General features: G+C 48.6%; 3 protein-coding genes across 8 annotated transcripts in view; all 3 read right to left on the bottom strand.

Moving 5' to 3' along the window:
• MAP1LC3A (microtubule associated protein 1 light chain 3 alpha) overlaps positions 1-5447 on the bottom strand; it is an 18527-nt gene extending 13080 nt beyond the window's left edge. Inside the window, exon 1 of the mRNA XM_015647703.3 lies at positions 5329-5447. Coding sequence (XP_015503189.1) covers positions 5329-5368 — 40 coding nt within the window. The 5' untranslated portion in view covers positions 5369-5447. The remainder of the gene's footprint in view (positions 1-5328) is intronic.
• Positions 5448-10166: 4719 nt separating this feature from the next.
• On the bottom strand, positions 10167-15825 carry DYNLRB1 (dynein light chain roadblock-type 1). Of its 2 annotated transcripts, none has more exons than XM_015647846.3 (4): positions 15728-15825; positions 13162-13237; positions 11696-11863; positions 10167-10670 (listed from the first exon to the last, which is right to left on the bottom strand). In XM_015647846.3, exons 1-4 carry the CDS (start codon positions 15728-15730, stop codon positions 10627-10629), a joined length of 291 nt encoding a protein of 96 aa, XP_015503332.1. In that variant the 5' UTR covers positions 15731-15825; the 3' UTR covers positions 10167-10626. The 2 variants fall into 2 exon arrangements, with proteins under 2 accessions (XP_015503332.1, XP_033375083.1); XM_033519192.1 differs by lacking the exon at positions 15728-15825 and adding an exon at positions 15118-15447.
• The window catches only part of ITCH (itchy E3 ubiquitin protein ligase), a 64665-nt gene continuing 58381 nt past the window's right edge, over positions 11843-18126 (bottom strand). For 4 of the 5 annotated variants that reach the window (XM_033519188.1, XM_015647604.3, XM_033519190.1 and 1 more), the window contains one exon: positions 13162-13237. The gene's annotated coding sequence lies outside the window, so the exon portion shown is untranslated. Of the gene's footprint in view, positions 11864-13161; positions 13238-18126 lie in introns of those variants that run through there. The other variant, XM_033519189.1, reaches the window with a different exon arrangement.

Raw genomic sequence — 18126 nt, 5'->3', positions numbered from 1 at the left:
CAGCCACACAACACCCCGCCATCCACACAACACCCTGCCAGCCAGCCCAGAGAGAGATCTGCCCAAGATGTGAAGTGCATGCACAAATGAACATGTTTCTTCAAGAAGCTGCCGTGGTCAGTCCCAGAGTGCTGTTAGAGCATGGACTTCTCTCCAAGAGATTTTCTACCAGGAGAGAAGGAATTGGATGGTTTGAAATCAGGATATGTGTGGGATGAGCTGGCAAGTGCTGGAGACACAGGCCAGTTATGCAGGTCATTCCAGATGAACACCAATGACTATTTCTGTAATATCACACCACCCTAAGGCCAGACACCTCTAACCACCAGGGAACACTGCCTGTGAATGTGTCATGGCTCACCCAGCATCTGACCTGACCTGTCTTTGCCCAGTGCTCCTTCTCAGGCCAGTGGTGCTGCAGGAAGAGCGAGAGGGGACTCCCACATCCAGGAGGGAAGGAGGTCGTGTCCAGGGTGCTTTTGTCCCAGGCTACATGTGACAGCAGCACTGCAGAGACCTGACATTGTCAGGTTTATTTTATTTGTCTGTCTGCTAAGTTGGGTGCTCTGAACAGGACAAATGACTCAGGACCAAACCTACACTGCCCTGAAGAAAAAGCTTTGAACTGATAGAAAACATCTCTGCTTGGTGGACTAGGTGGAGCCTGAAGCTCCACTGTCCCTGGAAGGTATTACCAACATTAACATGGAGCAGTGCATGCTCTGTCTTCACAACTCTCCATCCCATCACTATAACTGCAATACCAGATGTGCAGTGTCTGTGAGGGTTTCTGAATGCCAGTTTCTTGGGGTCCTGTGACTGCAGAAGGATCTCAGCAGCCTTATTCATTTGCAAAAGTTCCCAACCTTCCTGGCTCCAGAATAGAGCCTGAAAATGGATTTTAAAACACAAAGAGGACACACTTCATTTTTTTTAGCAGTTTAAAAATATAACAGGAGTATGATTTTGAGCCTGGCTTCAGGAATGAGCATTTGTATCTGGCAAATCATGATAAGGGCTCAGCTCGTGATCAAGCCAAGCCACACCACAACTGTGAACTCTAAATACACGTCAAGACTCGTCCTCTGGTTGTACAGTACCACTGGAGTGACAGGACAAGGGGGAATGGCATTAAACAGATAGAGGGCAGGGTTAGATGGGATACTGGGAAGGAATTGTTCCCTGTGAGGGTGCTGAGGCCCTGGCACAGGGTGCCCAGAGAAGCTGTGGCTGCCCCTGGATCCCTGGAAGTGCCCAAGGCCAGGTTGAATGGGGCTTGGAGCAGCCTGGGACAGTGGAAGGTGTCCCTGCCATGGCAGGGGTGGAATGAGATGGACTTTATGTCCCCTTCCAAAGAAAACCATTCTGTCATCCTGTGATTCACTCCTGCCATGGGCCATGCAGGATGAACACTGGACCTCCATCATCCAAACAACTTGAAACTCACTGCACCCCCTGAGCACAAGGGGCAAACAGGCAGCACCTTGTGTGTCATGTCAGGATGGCAAACGGAGTATTTACATCATAGTTTCAGATAAGGAACTGCTTTTTTGCTCAACATTTAATCACAGTTTCACTATCCTTGGTAAAGGAACAGCAAGTTCCCTCTGTACAAGCCCTCAGGAGGCTGCTGTGCCAGGATTTCCCTCTGCCTGCTGTGTGACCTTCCACCTGGACAACCTTCCCATCCATAAGCCTCCAAGACAGCAGGAACACACTCACATTTCTCACAACTACTCAGGACACTCCAAATTGCTCAAAGAAAGACCTGGCACTGCTGGCAGGACTGCAGCCACCGTGCACCTGCATGCACCAAGAGTGTTTTGCCCAGCACAGGTCAGTGCTATATGTGCACAAACAGGACATGCACAGGTGCTCTGGGGACATGTGCCAGACACCAGAGTCTTGAATTCATTCCTGCATTTTCTCTCACAGCCTTAAACCACCTTCTGACAACAAAAGGCAGCAAACAACAGCATGTCAGAGCTGGTGGAGTTTACACACTGCCAGTCAACCACAGAATGTCACATGAGCGGGTGACACACTGTGAGACCTCCCAAGTGACTCTCCTGGCCGTGATCCCCGCTGGGGCTGATCACAGAAGGAACACCAAAGCCAAGGGACATGACTTGTCCATGGCTCATGGCTACTCGAGGACAGAGGCATCAAGGGCCTACCAGCCTGGCAGCCCCTGGATTCACCAGTCTCCACCCTTCTGGCTCACAGGATGATCTGAAGTTTTTATAGTGGGGGGAAAAAAAAAAAAGTATTTAACAAAACACACAGGTTTTATTGTTCCTGGCTGCCAGTCAGGACCTTGTATTATATAAAGGAATAATAATAAAAAAAATCAAAATTTGTGGTCTACATGTCAGGCTGGCATTGGCTCTGGGAGCCTGTTCAGTTCTTCAACGCTGATAATTACCCCCACATCCAGTCAAGTCACAGAATGTCCTCAGTAATTAATCCAAGACAAAGGCAGCTAAGCAGCAGCATCCTCTCAAGGAATCCCATCTCTCAAAGCACAGCTGCCAGAGCACAGACACCCTGAGGACCAGCCAAGGACCAGCGAGGGCTCACAGACCGACCCCACATCAATATGCAGATGTTTTCCCAAAGTACCAACTAGCAGAACTGTTGTGATAAGCACAAGATGGTGTATGAAGTATGGTGTATGCAATTCAGCCACTGCTGTTGTCTCAGTGGGTACAGGCATGGCTGGCTCACAGTGGGTGAGTCCCCAGGGATGCTGGTCCCCAGAGCCAACAGGGGATTCGCTCCACACCCACCGCTGCCTTTCCTCTGAAGAGGAGTGGCTTCCCACAACCAAAGGCAGATCTCCCAGAGGATGGAACCTGGGATGGGAACACACTGTCCACAGAGGCTGAGGTCAAAGCTCTCTGTCTGTCACCGAGCCAGGGGCTCCAGCTGACACACGTAGGTGTGTTCCTGCCTCGGTTTCAGCCGGACACCGGGGCACAGGAGCGAGGTACTCCGGGTCCTCTGGCCGCTCTGGGATCCAGGCCCGTTTCTGTCACCACGCTGGTTTTGTGCTGCATTGAAAATTTGCCCAGTGCAAACCCCGCTCCAGCAGCAGTGGGACAATGCTCCCAAGGACTCGTGTTCCTTTCGGGAAGTGCGACGGTGTCGTCAGGCTGCTGCACACTCTCACTACTGCCAGGACAGCCTGTTCCTCTGACACACAACACAGCTTTGTTCTGGGAATTGTTTTGGACTCCTGCAACAGATCTGAACGTGCCTCAGCCTCTGGGTTCAGCACATGGATGCAGAGGGTGCTGCCACATTTTAAGCCCTGCACCCACAGCAGGGACGTTCTGCTGCCAAGGACTGGCTCTCAGAGCTCACCTGCCCACCAGGGACAACACCTCAGATCACAGGAGTCACAGCTCCATGCCCTCCACACACCTTGGATCAAACCCCTGGTGTTTCCCAGACAGTCCCCTTCTCAAGTCCTCAACAATGGTGAAGAGAAACCAGGAAATTTTACTTGGGAGCGACACAAGACCAAGCAGATGAATAAACAAGAAATTCACAGAAAAATTCCGAAAATACAAGAAGGGGGAACACAAGCATTGAGGAAAGCAGAATCTTCACTGAGGAGCAGCAAATCAAGACCTAAGGCAGCCACTTGCCATGAAACTGGAGCCTGGGTGCCTTTTGTAAACAGCCATAGCCCTGACTCTGCCTTTTCACTGCTTTTTTGGAACCGTTCCATTTCTGTAAAGTTTTGAAGCCTTAAAAATTAAGCCATTCTGAGGGTACAGAATCACTGGAGATGTTTTCCACCAGCCCTCTCCAACTGCATTGTAAACAATCGCTTCCTGCTCCTGTTGTGTAATGATTCAAAGACAAAAACAAGCCGTATTTACTTTCTCCAACAGAATAATTCCAGCCCTGACCCAAAGCAACTGTGGGGGCTGCCAGGCCTCCTCCTCCTCCTGGCTCAGCTCTGCAGCCCAGTCAGCTGAGAGAGCAAAAGGGCAGAGGAAAGTACAGAGAAACAAGGAGCACTTGCAGTTACCAGCACCAAACTCTCTCACCCCCTCTGTCCCTCCTGGGCTATTTTAATCCTGATTTCTTTCAACTACTCTGAGCCTCAGATTTTGTTTTCCTTCTGGCTCATGCAAAGTCTGAGCAATTCACAGAGCAATTCACAGTCTCTTCTTGACCATAATAAGCTGATTCTCACCGGTTTAAGAGTAGGTAGTTACTAAGGGGCTGATTTAGGACTTTACTGGTTTTAATACATAGCAAGGGAGAACACAGCGGGAACCCAGCAAGTATCCCAAGCTCTCAGGCTTCGGCTGGTTCTTGTTTGTGCATGTTCCCTTGGCTCGGTTCTGTGGCAGGGGAGGGCTGGGTAAGCATTCAAGGCCAGAAGGGTTGTGCCAATGAAATAACAAATATTTACAGTTTCCAAGAGAGCGGCAAGGGGCTGGATCATCAGTTTTCAGCAGGCAAAAGCTCCAATTTTAAAACTCATGTAGGCAACGCCCTCACCTGCGTTTGGACAGTCTCTGACACAATATGAGGTTTTTTATGGCATGGAAACACCAATTTCACCATTAAACAGCCAGTTAAGATCAACTGATACTCTCTCCCCGGGAATTTAACCTGCCAGAGACACACACCTCTCCCTGTGCCAGCTGGAAAAGGGCAAGAGAAACAGCAGCTGATGTTTCCTGGGACTCCACTACCGAGTCTGGAGATAAAATCTGTGACTTTCTACAGTCACCTCCTCACCTTTTGAGCCTCCCTACCACGCACCTTTGACAAAGGGGTGGGGAGGATGGAGGATGTGAGCATTGGCTCCTCTGGGTCTCCACAACCATCATAGAGGGCGTGTGGCATCCTGGAACAACACCCGCCCTAACGCTGACGAGATGAGGAGCGCGGAAGGCGATTTTTAGGGAGGTCTTTGTGCTCTGACAGTCAAAAGGGCCACCCGGCCATCACCCTCGTCCTGGGCATTCCACGGCCCGTGGCGACCGCCCCCGCGCCCCAGGGCCACGGGTCCCCGGGAGAGCAGCGACACAGCGGGGATGGCCCGGGGACACCGCTCCGCTCCGGCCCCCCCGGTGCGGGCCCGGCCGGGATGACATCACCGCGCGGCGGCTGCGGCGCCGCCGCCCCCGGCCCGGGCCCCGCTGCTCCAGCGGCCGCGCCCGGCGGGGACCCGCGGCCGCCGAGCCCCGGCCCGGGCGGGGCCGCCCCGCAGGGCAGCATGGCGGGGGCGGCGCAGGGCAGATCCCCGCGTCCCTCCCTGCCTCCCTCCCGCGCGGCCGCTCCCGGCCGGTCCCGGCTCACCGAAGGTGCGGCGCTGCTTGAAGGGCCGGTCCGAGGGCATCGCGGCGGCACCGGGGCGGCACCGGCACCGGGCGGCTCCGTCTGCGCTGGGGCTGCGGCGGAGCGGCGCTGACGTCACCGGCCCCGCCCATCGGGGGCGGAGCTTGTCCCGCCCGGGGCTCCGCCCACCCCCGCGACCCCGGAGCTCGGCCCGTGGCCCCGCAGAGACGGAGCCGGGAGAGCTCGGAAACACACACGGGCTGGGATGGGAGACACCGAACAGCCGTGCCAGCCTCTGCCGGGGCAGGGACACTGCCCACCATCCCAGGGTGCTCCAAGCCCCGTCAAGTGGCCTCGGACACTTCCAAGGATGGGAGAACCACGGCTTCTCTGGGCACCCTGTGCCAAGCCTCGCCACCCCCTCACAGGGAAGAATTCCTTCCCAGTATCCAATCGAAATCTCACCTCTTATCTAACACCATTCCCTCTTGTCCTATTAGTAATAAGACATCTTCCCCTCTTTTTTATGTGCCCCAAAATGAGAGAGAGCACTGGTGACATGAGGACTGCCATGCCATAGGAACACCATGGCAGAGCATCCCCATTTCTTGATGGTACATAATGGTTTATTCAGAGATGGCTCCAAACACGAGCATTTTTTCCAGTCCTGATGGAGCAGAGCACCTGAGGGCCTTGCTTAAGGCAGCAGAAGCACAGCTGGGCTGGGATTTCCAGAGGTGCTCAAAGGACAGAGGTGTTGGTGACTCCAGCCGACAGTGGCATCTTCTGGACATCTCAGCTCAAACATCTCCCAAGTGTCACTGCCAGCTTTGGGCAGCAAACGTGGCTGTTGTGGAGGAGAAGGAAGGATTGTGTGGGGGTGAAGCCACAACAGCTCAGACCATAGATTCCAGCCAACAAATCTGGACATGAACTACTCTCACACAGGTACTCAGTCATTTGCAATTCCCATATCTACCCCAATCATCTCCCAGCTAATGAGCCCTTTGTTTTCCTTGCTGCATTCACAGCCATGGCTATGCTGAATATATTAAAGCCCGCAGCACGACTACAAATAGGGCAGCTATTTCTGGAGCTGGTAAATGAATCAAAAACAACTGCAAACAGAGCATCAGTGTTTCACCAGGTCTAATATATCTCCTCACTGCATGCCACAACAGGAGCTGTATCATGCTGGAGCAATGTCTCATTGTTACAGTGAATTGGCACAAAACAGGAGCAAACACAAAATGTTAAAGGATTAAGTTCAACCTTGGTAAAAAAAAAAATGTATGAAAGATGCAGTTTTGAAAAAAACTGCTCTGATTACTGTGTCACTTAGTAAAACAAATATATGTTTAATGGGAATTGAAGAAATTCTTGTTTCCTTGTTAAATTTACCCAAGAAAGAAAACACTTTCATGGCCATTTTTATAATATAATGGGCCATTTTTAACTACTACCAAGCAGTAGTTAAAAAAGCATACACTGGTAAGGAAATATAAACTCTTTACATTCACCTTCATAATTAAAATACAAGTAAAGATATTAATCTCTGATATAGGCCCTGTTAATCAAAAAATATTGAAGGGAAAGCAGGAATGTTGAATCAGACATGGCAAGTGATGACCCCTAACAGACTTCATCCTCAGCAAAGGGGTTTATTACTGTTGTTATAACGTGTGAAACTCTTTTTGATGAGAAGAATGTGGAAGTCTTTCCAGTTTAGTGATGTGGCCCCTGGTTTTATCCATGCAGGCCTCATAGCAGGACTGGGGCCATAATTCCACAGAATATTATTCAGACCCTGAAGAGGGAGAAAAAAATCCCATTTCATAGGAGCTCTGGAGCTTCTCAGCATGTTAATGTACTTCCAGAAATGGGATATGGATCAAAGAAGTTTGATTTAATTTATACATTTCTTCCTTCAGCCCTCAGCTTCCTTAAAATCCTGCAGACATTAATGCCTCTGTTGCCTGGTCTTACTGATGTCACTGGCAAAACTCCTTATTTAAGGAGGGGCATTTCAGATCCAACCCTTCTCTCCCCTGGATCAATCAAAGGTTCAAGGCACCAGTGAGCTGTCCTAACATGACCTGGAATCAACAATGAACTTCCCAAATGCCGGATTCCACAGTGTAGCACCACTGACAATGAGCACTCCTGGATCTTGTGAAACCATGGCAGATGAGGGAAATCTCCCTTAAGGAATCCTGTAATGCTGGTAAAGGAAGGGTACTTTTGTTGACAGAACTGTGTTAACGCTCATGCTCCTGCTGGCCAGGGCAGTGTCTGAGCTCCTGCCCTTTCACCCCCAGCTGCTTCTGCTTCTCCTGCAGCTGGTGGGTCCCAGGAGCTGCTGTAGCTCTGCTCACTTTAGCCCAGCTTCTCTTGGTGTGAGATATTTGCCTTTGTCCCTTAGAGAAGTAGCTAAGACAAGATCAAACATAAATCACAGACTGGTTTGGGTGGGAAGAGACCTTAAATCTCATCCAGTCCCACCCCTGCCATGGGCAGGGACACCCTCCATTGTCCCAGGCTGCTCCAAGCACTGTCCAACTTAGTCATGGACACGGCCAGGGATAGGGCAGCCACAGGTCCTCCATGTCCTGTATGTGAAGGACACTGTCATCAGCCACCTTAGGCAGGGGAGGAGTTACTTGAGAGGGTTCTGGACACAAATCCACAGAAGGTGTCTCCAAGCTCGGCTTTTACAGCGTTACCTCCACTCCTCTGTCACAGCCTTATCTCAGCACAGAGGCAGCACAACAGACACATCCTTGGGCCTCAAGTGCTGCTCTTCCCAGCCCAGAGCCATGCCCAAACCCCCTTTCATTACCTTGTTAATCCATCAGGGGCTGTTTTCCCAGCAGCAGATGCTTCCTCAGCCTTCCATGAGGATCCACCAGAACCAAAATTGACTTTTTCAAGACAGCAAACCAGGCCAGTCTCCAGTCCCAGAGAAGAGCAGCTCCAAGGTGCAGGTGGCACAGGCTGCTCAGGCTGCCTGTGATCCTGGCTATGAAAAGACTGGAACCATAATGCTCATTTTTCTACTCTTCCTCAGTTTGGCAGTAGTTTTACCACAAGAATAACCAGGTCCAGACTGACGAAGCACAGGACCAGAGGCTGAGCTCCATCCATCCTTTTTTTGACCCTGTTTACAATAATGCAAGTGAAACCCTCTCCTAGCTTTCATACATGGAAATTGCTGCCAGCTCTGTGACCCTTTAATGGTCCTGATCCAAATAAACTTTAGTTTAGTCTATTAGTTTAGGTACTATCCAGTTACTTTCTTCCATAGTAACTAAATGGAAGTTGTTCTTCAGCTTCATTCTTCCCCTTGCCAGTTTTAAAAAATACATCTTTAACTTTGTATGCTGGTGTAAAGGTGGCACAAGCTACATGGTACATGGCATAAGCAAGCCCTGCCCAGATGGATCCAACAAGCTCCTTGACTCCAAACCCAGTCTAAGAGCCTTTCATTCAAATTCCCAAGTGTATTTCATTGAGGCTGCTCTCAATCACTGAGAAAAGAAACCTAAACCAACCCCCAACCAACCAGCACATAGGAGGAGCTCAGTCATTTCACTGCAAGTTTATGATCTCAACACAACAGAAAAGGCCATAATATTTTGTTTTGCAATAGGTTATTTATTACAGCTTGCTTTAAGTAAAACACTCAACACTCTGTCCCAAGCTCCTCTGACACAATGCTACTGGTAGGACAGCTGTCCTTAAGGAACTGTCCAAAAGAATGCAGGACACTGCAGATCTTTCACTGTTCAGAGAAGTAGCACTGCCTCCTAATTGGGAAAACCAAAATCCATAAGCAGGTCACCACCTCCAAGGAAATATTTCTCAGGGTTACAAACAGCAGAGAGAGATGACTGAGGTCACATTTTTCTTCTGCCTTGCTTCACTGTTCAGTTATTACCCAGGCTTCAGTTTGCTGGAGGTCATTTCTTTGGGAAGCAGCAATCAATTATTGCAGATCAGGCATTATGTAAACTGCTGTGTATCAGGAGCTGCTCCAAAGGCCAAGCAGAATTCCAGATCCTATTCCCTGTTTTGATGGAATGACTTAAACCAGACCTAGTGTAAAGGGAGCCGCAGCTCATGAACAACAACCACCAACACTGAGTCACGGGGGCAGCTGGGACACCAAAGCACTGATGCTACAGGGCTACAGACCCCAACAGGCATTTCTGACCTTCATGGCACCACCTACATTAGACACAGTCCAAAAAGTAATGCCCAGGTCTGAAAATGCACAGAGAAAACCCTGAACATGTAGGTTACTGTGGCTATTTGAGTCCCCCACACACCCACCCTTTGCTGGGCTCTGAAAGCCACAAATGTCAAGTCAACAGCATTTTTTACCAAAATCTCCACAGATACATTTTCTGGAACACCCCCCACCCCTGCTTCTTTTTTTTTTTTTTTTTTTTTTTTCTGAAGAAAATCTCCACCAAAATAACCCACTGAGCATTTTGGAGTAACCATGTGGGTTTGTTTTTTTTTTTTTGTGCTTAATGGCATCAATAAAAAAATACTAAAGGAAAATAGCAGATCAAATTTGCTATAGAGCTGTGATAGTGTGAGATCTCCCATGGACAGCCTCAATGGCCTTCCTTAGCCATGAAAATTCCATCTGGAACAGAAAGAAAGTGGAAGGAAAACGCTGTAACACAAGAGTCAATTGTGAGTGCACTGTACATGCCCTTGGGCCAAATCCTTGTTCAGAGAAAGCAACAGACAAACAGAAACAGTCCTAGGATGGTTCTGTTTCTTGAAGAAAAATTCAATCAATCATGAGAAAACTTAAAATCTTCAGAAGAAAAACACGTAAGACAAAACCAGTTACTGGTGACACTTTAATTTCTTATGGTCAGACTTTTCTGAAGTAAAATCAACAGAGTAAGACAGAACTAGAGGACAGGCAGTCATATTTACAGCCATTCAAAACTAAGAGTGTAAAAGCAGAGCTCAGTGATGAAAGAAGCATAGAAGCATACAAAGAATAGTCTTTTTTTGGTTATCATTTGAAATTTATTATATTAGCTATTAAAAGAATATGTTGCATTTTTTACTGCCAAATTTCAACTCACTAGCTCCCCCTCAAAATGACTTGTGATACAAAAAGCGCCATTTTTTTCTGTTTGTAGACAACAAAACCACCTGCTTTCATTTTCCCAAACCTTACTGAAGAGTCACAGCACAGTTAACACTAATGCTCTATTCTTTACCATTAAATAGAAAATAAAACAGGGAAAATAAAACAGGCAAAGGGAAAAAAACCAGACTGAGTCAGTGTAATCATTCAGTTGGATTCTGGATGACAATCAGGAAATAGTCTTTATCTGGAGAGAAAAAGAAAAAAGAAAATTATTGTTTTATTTCTGGTATTTGTTCACAGAAACAGTAAATTCCAACATTTTTCACATCTCTCTGGTGTGCTGTGGAAACTCCAGAGCCCTGACATTCATTCTCAATGAGCAAAATAGGATCCAAATGTCAGATCATTTATTTTATGGGTTTTACTGCAAAAAACTCTCAGCTTTAGAAATTGCATGTTCCCAGGGCAGCTGAATTTAACCCAGTTTCTGCCAGGAAACTACAGTAACTGGTACAAGGTAGCCACTGCCCTTCTCTCACAGGCACACTGGGGCCACAGCAGTTTTTTCTGAGGCTGCCTCAGCATGAACCAGAGCCTGTGTTAAAATCTGCCCTGAGCCAAGCCTGCCTAGGGAAGTGCCATTCTGTGCTTGGCCTCTCCACCAGCCCCATCCCAGCAGGGAGCACACAGGGACAAGGCTGAATTCCTGCCACATGAGGGACCTGCACTCATCTCGCTGCTTCCCAGTCTGGAATCAAACAAAATGCTGAGGATGTTTCCTGAAAAGAAGGTTGCTGCTGTTGCTGTATAATACCATGACTCATGATTACATCTACAGTGTGCTCTAATACTTTTCCCAGAACTGGAAGGTCAGGACTGTCCTGTTTTATCACTCAGTCCACAGTTCTGAATGGAAATTGCCCCCAGAACATAATTTCTCCCAAATCCTACAGTTTTATTCTGAAAAACAAAACATGAGAGGGTGCAGCACTCTCTCAAGCATTATCTAATACCTTCTACTTTGATCTACACAAAATGAGGGAAGGGAATTGCCACATTCAAATATGAAAAAGGAAACTTAGGTCTGATAAGTGACAAATGATAAAGCTTTCAACTCTCCAGAAAGCAGAAGAGCTTCTTGGAAAGAAGGGATTATCCAATATGAACACAAGCAGCTGGCAGACTCCTTCCAGGCTGACAGTGTCAGTCTCAAGAGAAAACAATCCTGCTGGATTCCCAGATTCCTGCTTTTGCCCTGCTCTCTCCTACCTGGAGCAACCATGATTTCGTTTTTCTTGGAGCGGATCCGCAGGAACGTGAGGTCGTTCTGGGGATCGATGTCCCGCACGGTGCTCCTGGCCTTCATGATGAAGCTGTGCATGAGGCCGGCGTACTGAATGGTGGTGGTGTTGTCTATGGTGCTCTTGATGGGAATACCTGCAGGAGAGGGACAGCAAGGCTCAGTGACAAACATCCAGAACCACCCCCACTCTGGGCATCACCAGGTCCAATCTCACTGCACCAAGGGTTAGGAGTGTTCTCTCTGAAGGCAAGAGGAAAACATGAAGAAAAACAAGATATGAAAAAGCTGAGATGTGGGACCACAGGTGTAGGTGAGAACTGTTTGCCTCTAGTAGCATCAGTGCTTTACTTTTGCATTTTGAGAATTAGAAATAGAAAAAAAAGTAATTATCTGTAGAGGAGAGAGGAAATACCAGTGTTGCAGGTTATTCTCCTGACTGGGGACATCTTTTTTTACTATAGAAAGGCTCCCCAACACCAGTTAAATAATACTGAGCTAGGCCAGGCTGGGATCAGTGATTATGGGGGACATCAGCTGCTGCATCACACAGCTCCAAGGCTGAAGCTCCAACATTCAGCCCTAAGAGGTGGTGCAGTCTGGGGAGGTCCTTGGTTCAGTGATAACCAGCCTGGAGGGCAGACACACTCTTCAGCCAGAGCTTTCCCTCCCTTACACTTCAGCCACCCATTAGACATGTTTTCCCACCAAAAGCCAATGAAACCCCAGCTCCCGGGTCAGAACACAACAGCCAAGTAGCAAATTTTGCAGGGCAAAACCAGGTGTGTGTTCCAGTAACTGCAGCTACAGCACAGACAGCACAACCCACTCAACCATCACAGAAAAGCACAGAAGAGCAGGAGCCAAGCTGCATGATCTGATCCTCAGTTTATTCACATGTAGCTACTGTCATCTTTTCTAAGGATTATTTCTAGGAAATATTCAATTTTTGGACTGTTCACAGTGTATTCAGAATGCTCTGAAGAAGTTGCTCTGTTGAACTCTTCAGAGACTCCAAAAAGAGACAACTTGCTGATGAATTCCACGAGATCACAAGCACCAGACAGTGCTAAAGAACTGGAGTCTGCCAGGCCAGCAGTGCTCTGGACAGGCCCAGCAGCAAGTTTTACACCTTGTAAGAGCCTCAGGGCTACTGATTAAAGTTTTATAGGTCTCAGTTTCAAACACTGCAATAACTCAAAATATTTCGGAGCTTATGCAAATTATCTGAATTTATTTCCTAAAATAAAAAAGTGAGCTTGCAGAAATTGGAAACCAAATTTTCTCTTGTAGCCTGTCTGTCTGTCTCCTTGGGCTGCAGGAAAACCTTTCCCAAAGCTGGACTCTAAGCTAAGTGCAAGTGGTATAAGCAGCAGCCCTCAAAGTGGGTGGTTGGAGTAAGTGATGAGTCGGAAAAGTGAGGCTGACACAGCACCTTCTGCATTCACCACGATGATTCCCTGCACTCCCTTCTGGCTCTGGATTCGCTTCAGTGTTTCCTCCACCTCAGCCTGCAAGACAAAGCACAAATCAATACAGGGTTACAGCTGCTCTTTGCCTCCCACCAAAGCTTTGGGAAAACGTGGCTGAAAACAAAGCTGCACAGGGATGATTAAACAACCAATGTCTACACTGTTTTATACAGCCAAGTGTCTGTACTTTGGTGCCACCTTTTCTGCATGACCTTTCCAGTTATTTTCCACCTGCCTTTCTTCTTTACTCATTTGTGATTATCATCCTGGAACTCCCCTCTCTCCTCCTCCTCAAGCCTCCTGCTGAAGGCTTGCAGCTGGAAGCTGCAATCAGACTGCTACAATTTAGGTGTCAAACAAAAATCATCTTTGAAAATGGACATGGATTTTATGAAAAAAGTAGGAAAAAGATACATTGTGGGTGCAAGATGACCTTCCCTTTTATCAAATGAATGCCAAAAGCAATTACAAATAAGAGAAGTAAGGGGAAAAACAATGAATGAACACTCTTTGTTTCTAATTCTGATTTGTGCTGGGACGTCTGTGAGGCTGTAACCACTGCCTATAATTTACAAATTAAAAAAGAAAAAATGCCAATGCAGGCCAAGGGAAGAGTCCTTTATCTGCTCTATGAAAACCATCAAAGGAGGTTTCAGTACCTTCTGCACAACTTTCCTGCTACAAGACACTCATTAAAATGTAACTATGGCATCTGCAGTAGGGTGGGAAAATCTTGCACCTAAGCTGGTTTCCAAAGCTGGCACTTTTCATTCCCATTAAAGGAAACAGAAACAAGCAACGTCTTTCAGATTCTGCAAGGCAGAGTCCCCCAGAAATGGTTTGGGGAGACAGGAATCACTCAAACCATGACAGGTGAGACCTACAAGGGGCATTTGGCCAAGGCTGTGTTCCCCGGGCACCCTGAACAACCCTCTCCACTTCCTCCCACAGCAAATGGACACAAAGATGTCACATGCCCTGTTCCCTGGGAAGAGACCTTGTCCAACAACAAACACAACCCTGCACAGCACAGCACAACACAACAAACACCAACCCCAGCACCACCAGCACTTTCCTCAGGATGCTTTTGGTAACACAACCTGTGGCTCGTAAGAGATGGGATCCCCCCGAGCTGGTCTTGATGAAGCAAATTTTTCTGTGCGATCCAGCCCAGAAAAATTCAAGTATTTTCAACAAAACTCTTGATTATTTCTGAATGCTGGACTATTCTCAAATGGAAGACAAGGGAGATTAAACAAAGAACATACAAAAGGTTGCACAAATGGTGAGAAAAGACAAGGGCAAAATGGTAAATCTATTATGACCTCATTTTCTGCTTTCTTACTAGCACGATTTTAGTCCTGATTAAATACTTTCCCTCACAGAACCTTAATAAACCTTTTCAGATGCAAAGGAGCATCCATAAAGAAGGATGCCAGTTTTTAATTTCCTCTAACACCTTCAGCTGATCTAACTCTCAGGTGGGTGATCTGCTCTGACAGTTCACTGCTGCTGATGTGTGAAGGTCCTGCTCCTCCTATTCCCATTCTGGGGCTTGTCTAGCACCTCCACAAGTCAGTGCAGTTCCACTGCAGACCAACAAAAACAGTACTGAGAAAAAAATTACATGTTTAACTCATGAAACACACACAGACACACACCATTTTAATGAAAAGCTGAATGACTACAAGAGATAGCACATGGAGGAGATGCACTCTAGAAAAGGAGAATGAACACTCCCTCAACACCGTTTTGCTGCTAAATACCCTTTGCTATATGTACAACAGCAGCCTTTATCTTCCTGTTTTCATCTGCAATACCTGAATTCCTAGGTTTGCCTAAAAATCACATCTTATTATATAATTTCAATTTTCCCTCTGCAACTTCGGTTAGCAATTATTTTACAAATTTTGACATACTTTTTGATCCCCAGTTTCATCAACATGCAATAGCCGGCAACACATCTGAGCAGGGAGAAACCTCCAATACAATCACAACAGAAGGAATACAGCCCCGGCTATTAGACACCCAAACCCAGTCTCTTTTTCCTGACTGCTTCCAGCTTCAGGGATGTGCCCCGGCAGCCGCAGGAAATGCAGGTTTCGCTGTGAGCGTTTCCCCGGCACAGGGCTGGGCTGGATCGGGGGAAGGTTCGGCCTCTCCCCGCAGTGACTCAGGGCCGGCCAGAGCCAGTGAAGCCCCTCGGAGGCAGCGCCGGGACCCGCAGCTCTCCCGGCCCGGAGCTCCGGGCCCGCCCCACACAAACAGGACCCCGCCCGGGGGCTTGACACAGAACCCGACACACAACCCAACACGAACCGAACCGGGCCTGGAGCTTTCAGCCCCCGCGGCGGAGTCTCGCCTTTACCCGGGCCCCGCCCGCGGGGCAGCGCCTGTGCCTGAGGGGAGCCGGGACCGGGACCGCCCCGCTCGGCGCCGGCCGCAGGAGCTCCCGAGGGCCGGGGAGGCACAGAGACCCCCGAGGACGGCACAGGGGCCCCGCCCGGCCTCCGGACCGGCCTCACCCACCATGATCGAGCCGCCTCCTCCGCCCCGTCTCGGCCCCGGCGCTGCCCCGGAAGCGTTTGGAGCGTGGGGCGGGACCGCTCCGGAGACACCGCCCCGAGCCCTCAAATCCCTCGGAACCCGCACGAATCTTCCCCAAGCGGGACGCTTATCCCGCTGGAGGGACACCAGTGAAGGCCCTGCCTTCCAGGACCTGAAAGGGACTTACAGGAAAGGTGGGACGAGTCTGTTTGCAAGAACTTGGACGGACAGGACAAGGGGGGATTGGTTCACATTGAAAGAGAGGAGGTTTAAAGATTAGGAAGGAATCCTTCCCTGTGAGGGTGGGGAGGTCCTGGCACAGGTTGCCCAGGGAAGCTGAGGCTGCTCCATCCCTCGAAGTGTCCAAGGCCAGGTTGGACGGAGCCTGGAGGAACCTGGGCTAGTGGAAGGTGTCCCTGCCCATGGCAGGGCGTGGAACGATATGAGCTTTAAAAGTCCCTTCCCACCCAAACCATTCTGTAATTCTGTGATAACGGGTGTGGGGAGTTCTTTTTCCCCGCAAATGGCCGCGTCCCCTCAGCTGCTGCCGGAGCCCCCCGGGACAGGGGCAGAAGCACTCCAAGGCATGGTGCACCCCAAACCCTGCCACAGCACCGGGGATCCGCGTCCTGAGGGCAAAGGTGTGTGCTGCCCCTGCCAGTGAGAAAGGAAGAGCTCTCGGCTCCCCTTGAGGGAGGGATGCCAGAGGTGGGGATGACCCAGCGTCTGATGGGAAAACAAAATGACACACTGAAGAAATGCATCCTGCATAACCCCTGCTCTGTTCTACACACAACAGCAGCAGCTGGGACTTTCCCCCGGACCTCAGGCTCTGCTAGAAGTGAGAGTCCCAAAGTGGTTTGGGTGGGAAGGGACCTTTAAAGCCCATCTCATTCCACCCCCTGCCATGGGCAGGGACACCTTCCACTAGCCCAGGCTGCTCCAAGCCCTGGCCTTGGACACTTTGAGGGATGGAGCAGCCTCAGCTTCTCTGGGCATCCTGTGTCAGGGCCTCACAACGCTTACAGGGAAGATTTTCTTCCCAACATCCAATCTAAACCTACTCCCTATCAGTTTGAATGCTCCTTCTTTTGGGACCATGACCCCAGAATCAGCAAACAGACACTGGGCTCCCACAGCAGTCACAGAGAGCTGGTATTGGGTGAAATGTAAAACATGTCCTCACAAAGTATTTTTAGATATTTTTTCCCCCTCTCTGGAAGCTGGGATTTGACACAGCAGGTAAACTCACTGGCCTCTTCAATCTACCAAGACTCTCCTTAGAGAAAGCAAGATTTCTGTTATGCACTGCTAGGCTGACAGGCTGAGAATGGACATGGGATCAGGCATTGCCAGAGATCAGGAAAAAAATCCTTCTTTAGGGTCCAAAAGATATGGCTATTTTAATATATGGATATTCCTCTTCCAGTGGCTATTTACAACTCTGCAACCTAAATTTCTAATATCTTTTACCAGTCCAGCAGCAAGTTTTACAGTTTGGCTATAAGAAGTCATTTTGCCATGGATTGATTTAACTTCCAGTCTGTGTGATGATAAGATTTGGGCAATAGTAAGGATGTGGTGGATGATTTGGGCAATAATATGCAGTACGCAGCTGCCATCAGACACCTAAACCAAACACATTTGTTTAAACAACCATGAACAATGAACAGAACCTTCAACACTCCCACCCCAGGGCTGGTGCTGACATTAGCACCCTCATCATCAAAGCAAACATAAAAAAACAACTTTATCATACATTGCACTGTGATTAATTTTTGCCTTTTTAAAATAAACTTCAGATGTATGTGAAATACCCTTGTAGCTGTACTCACATAAAGCTGCCAAAAGCAGTGTCAAATTTTTGGGTTTACACAACTTACTACAATGCTTTGAAGTTGTTCCATTCAAAGCTTGGAGGAAATGACTCCACACCAGCTTCCCTGCTGCAGAGAAAGTTATTGCATGTATTTGTCTGGCACAGAAAAATTATCCTTGGGATTTGCTGCCCCTGACAAAATTGTGTTAACCAAGCCTGTAGGAACACCTGGGAAAGTCAGCAGAGGGAGAACCCAGTGGGAAGGTCTGTACCTTCAGGAAGGATGAGCACTTTAGGGACCATTTGAACAAACTGGACAGAATCAGGTCCCTGAGACACAATCACAAAATTAATTAGGTTGAAAGAGACCTTAGAGATCATCAAGTCCGACCTGAGACCTGACAGGGGACAGTCCTGTGAGCACTGAAGGGACGAGAACCTTATTGCAAAGCCCATCTCAGTTATCTGGGAGAGCTTGTGGCCACCAGGAGAGGTTCTGATGACAGGAAGACTCTAAATGCCACCTCTTCCTTCAAGGCAGATCAGGTACACTACAAGGCTG

The sequence above is a fragment of the Parus major genome, chromosome 20 (genome assembly GCF_001522545.3).
Source record: "Parus major isolate Abel chromosome 20, Parus_major1.1, whole genome shotgun sequence".
Classification (NCBI taxonomy): domain Eukaryota; kingdom Metazoa; phylum Chordata; class Aves; order Passeriformes; family Paridae; genus Parus; species Parus major.
The sequence above is the reverse complement of the archived record's forward strand: the minus strand, read 5'-3'. Positions and strand labels throughout refer to the sequence as shown.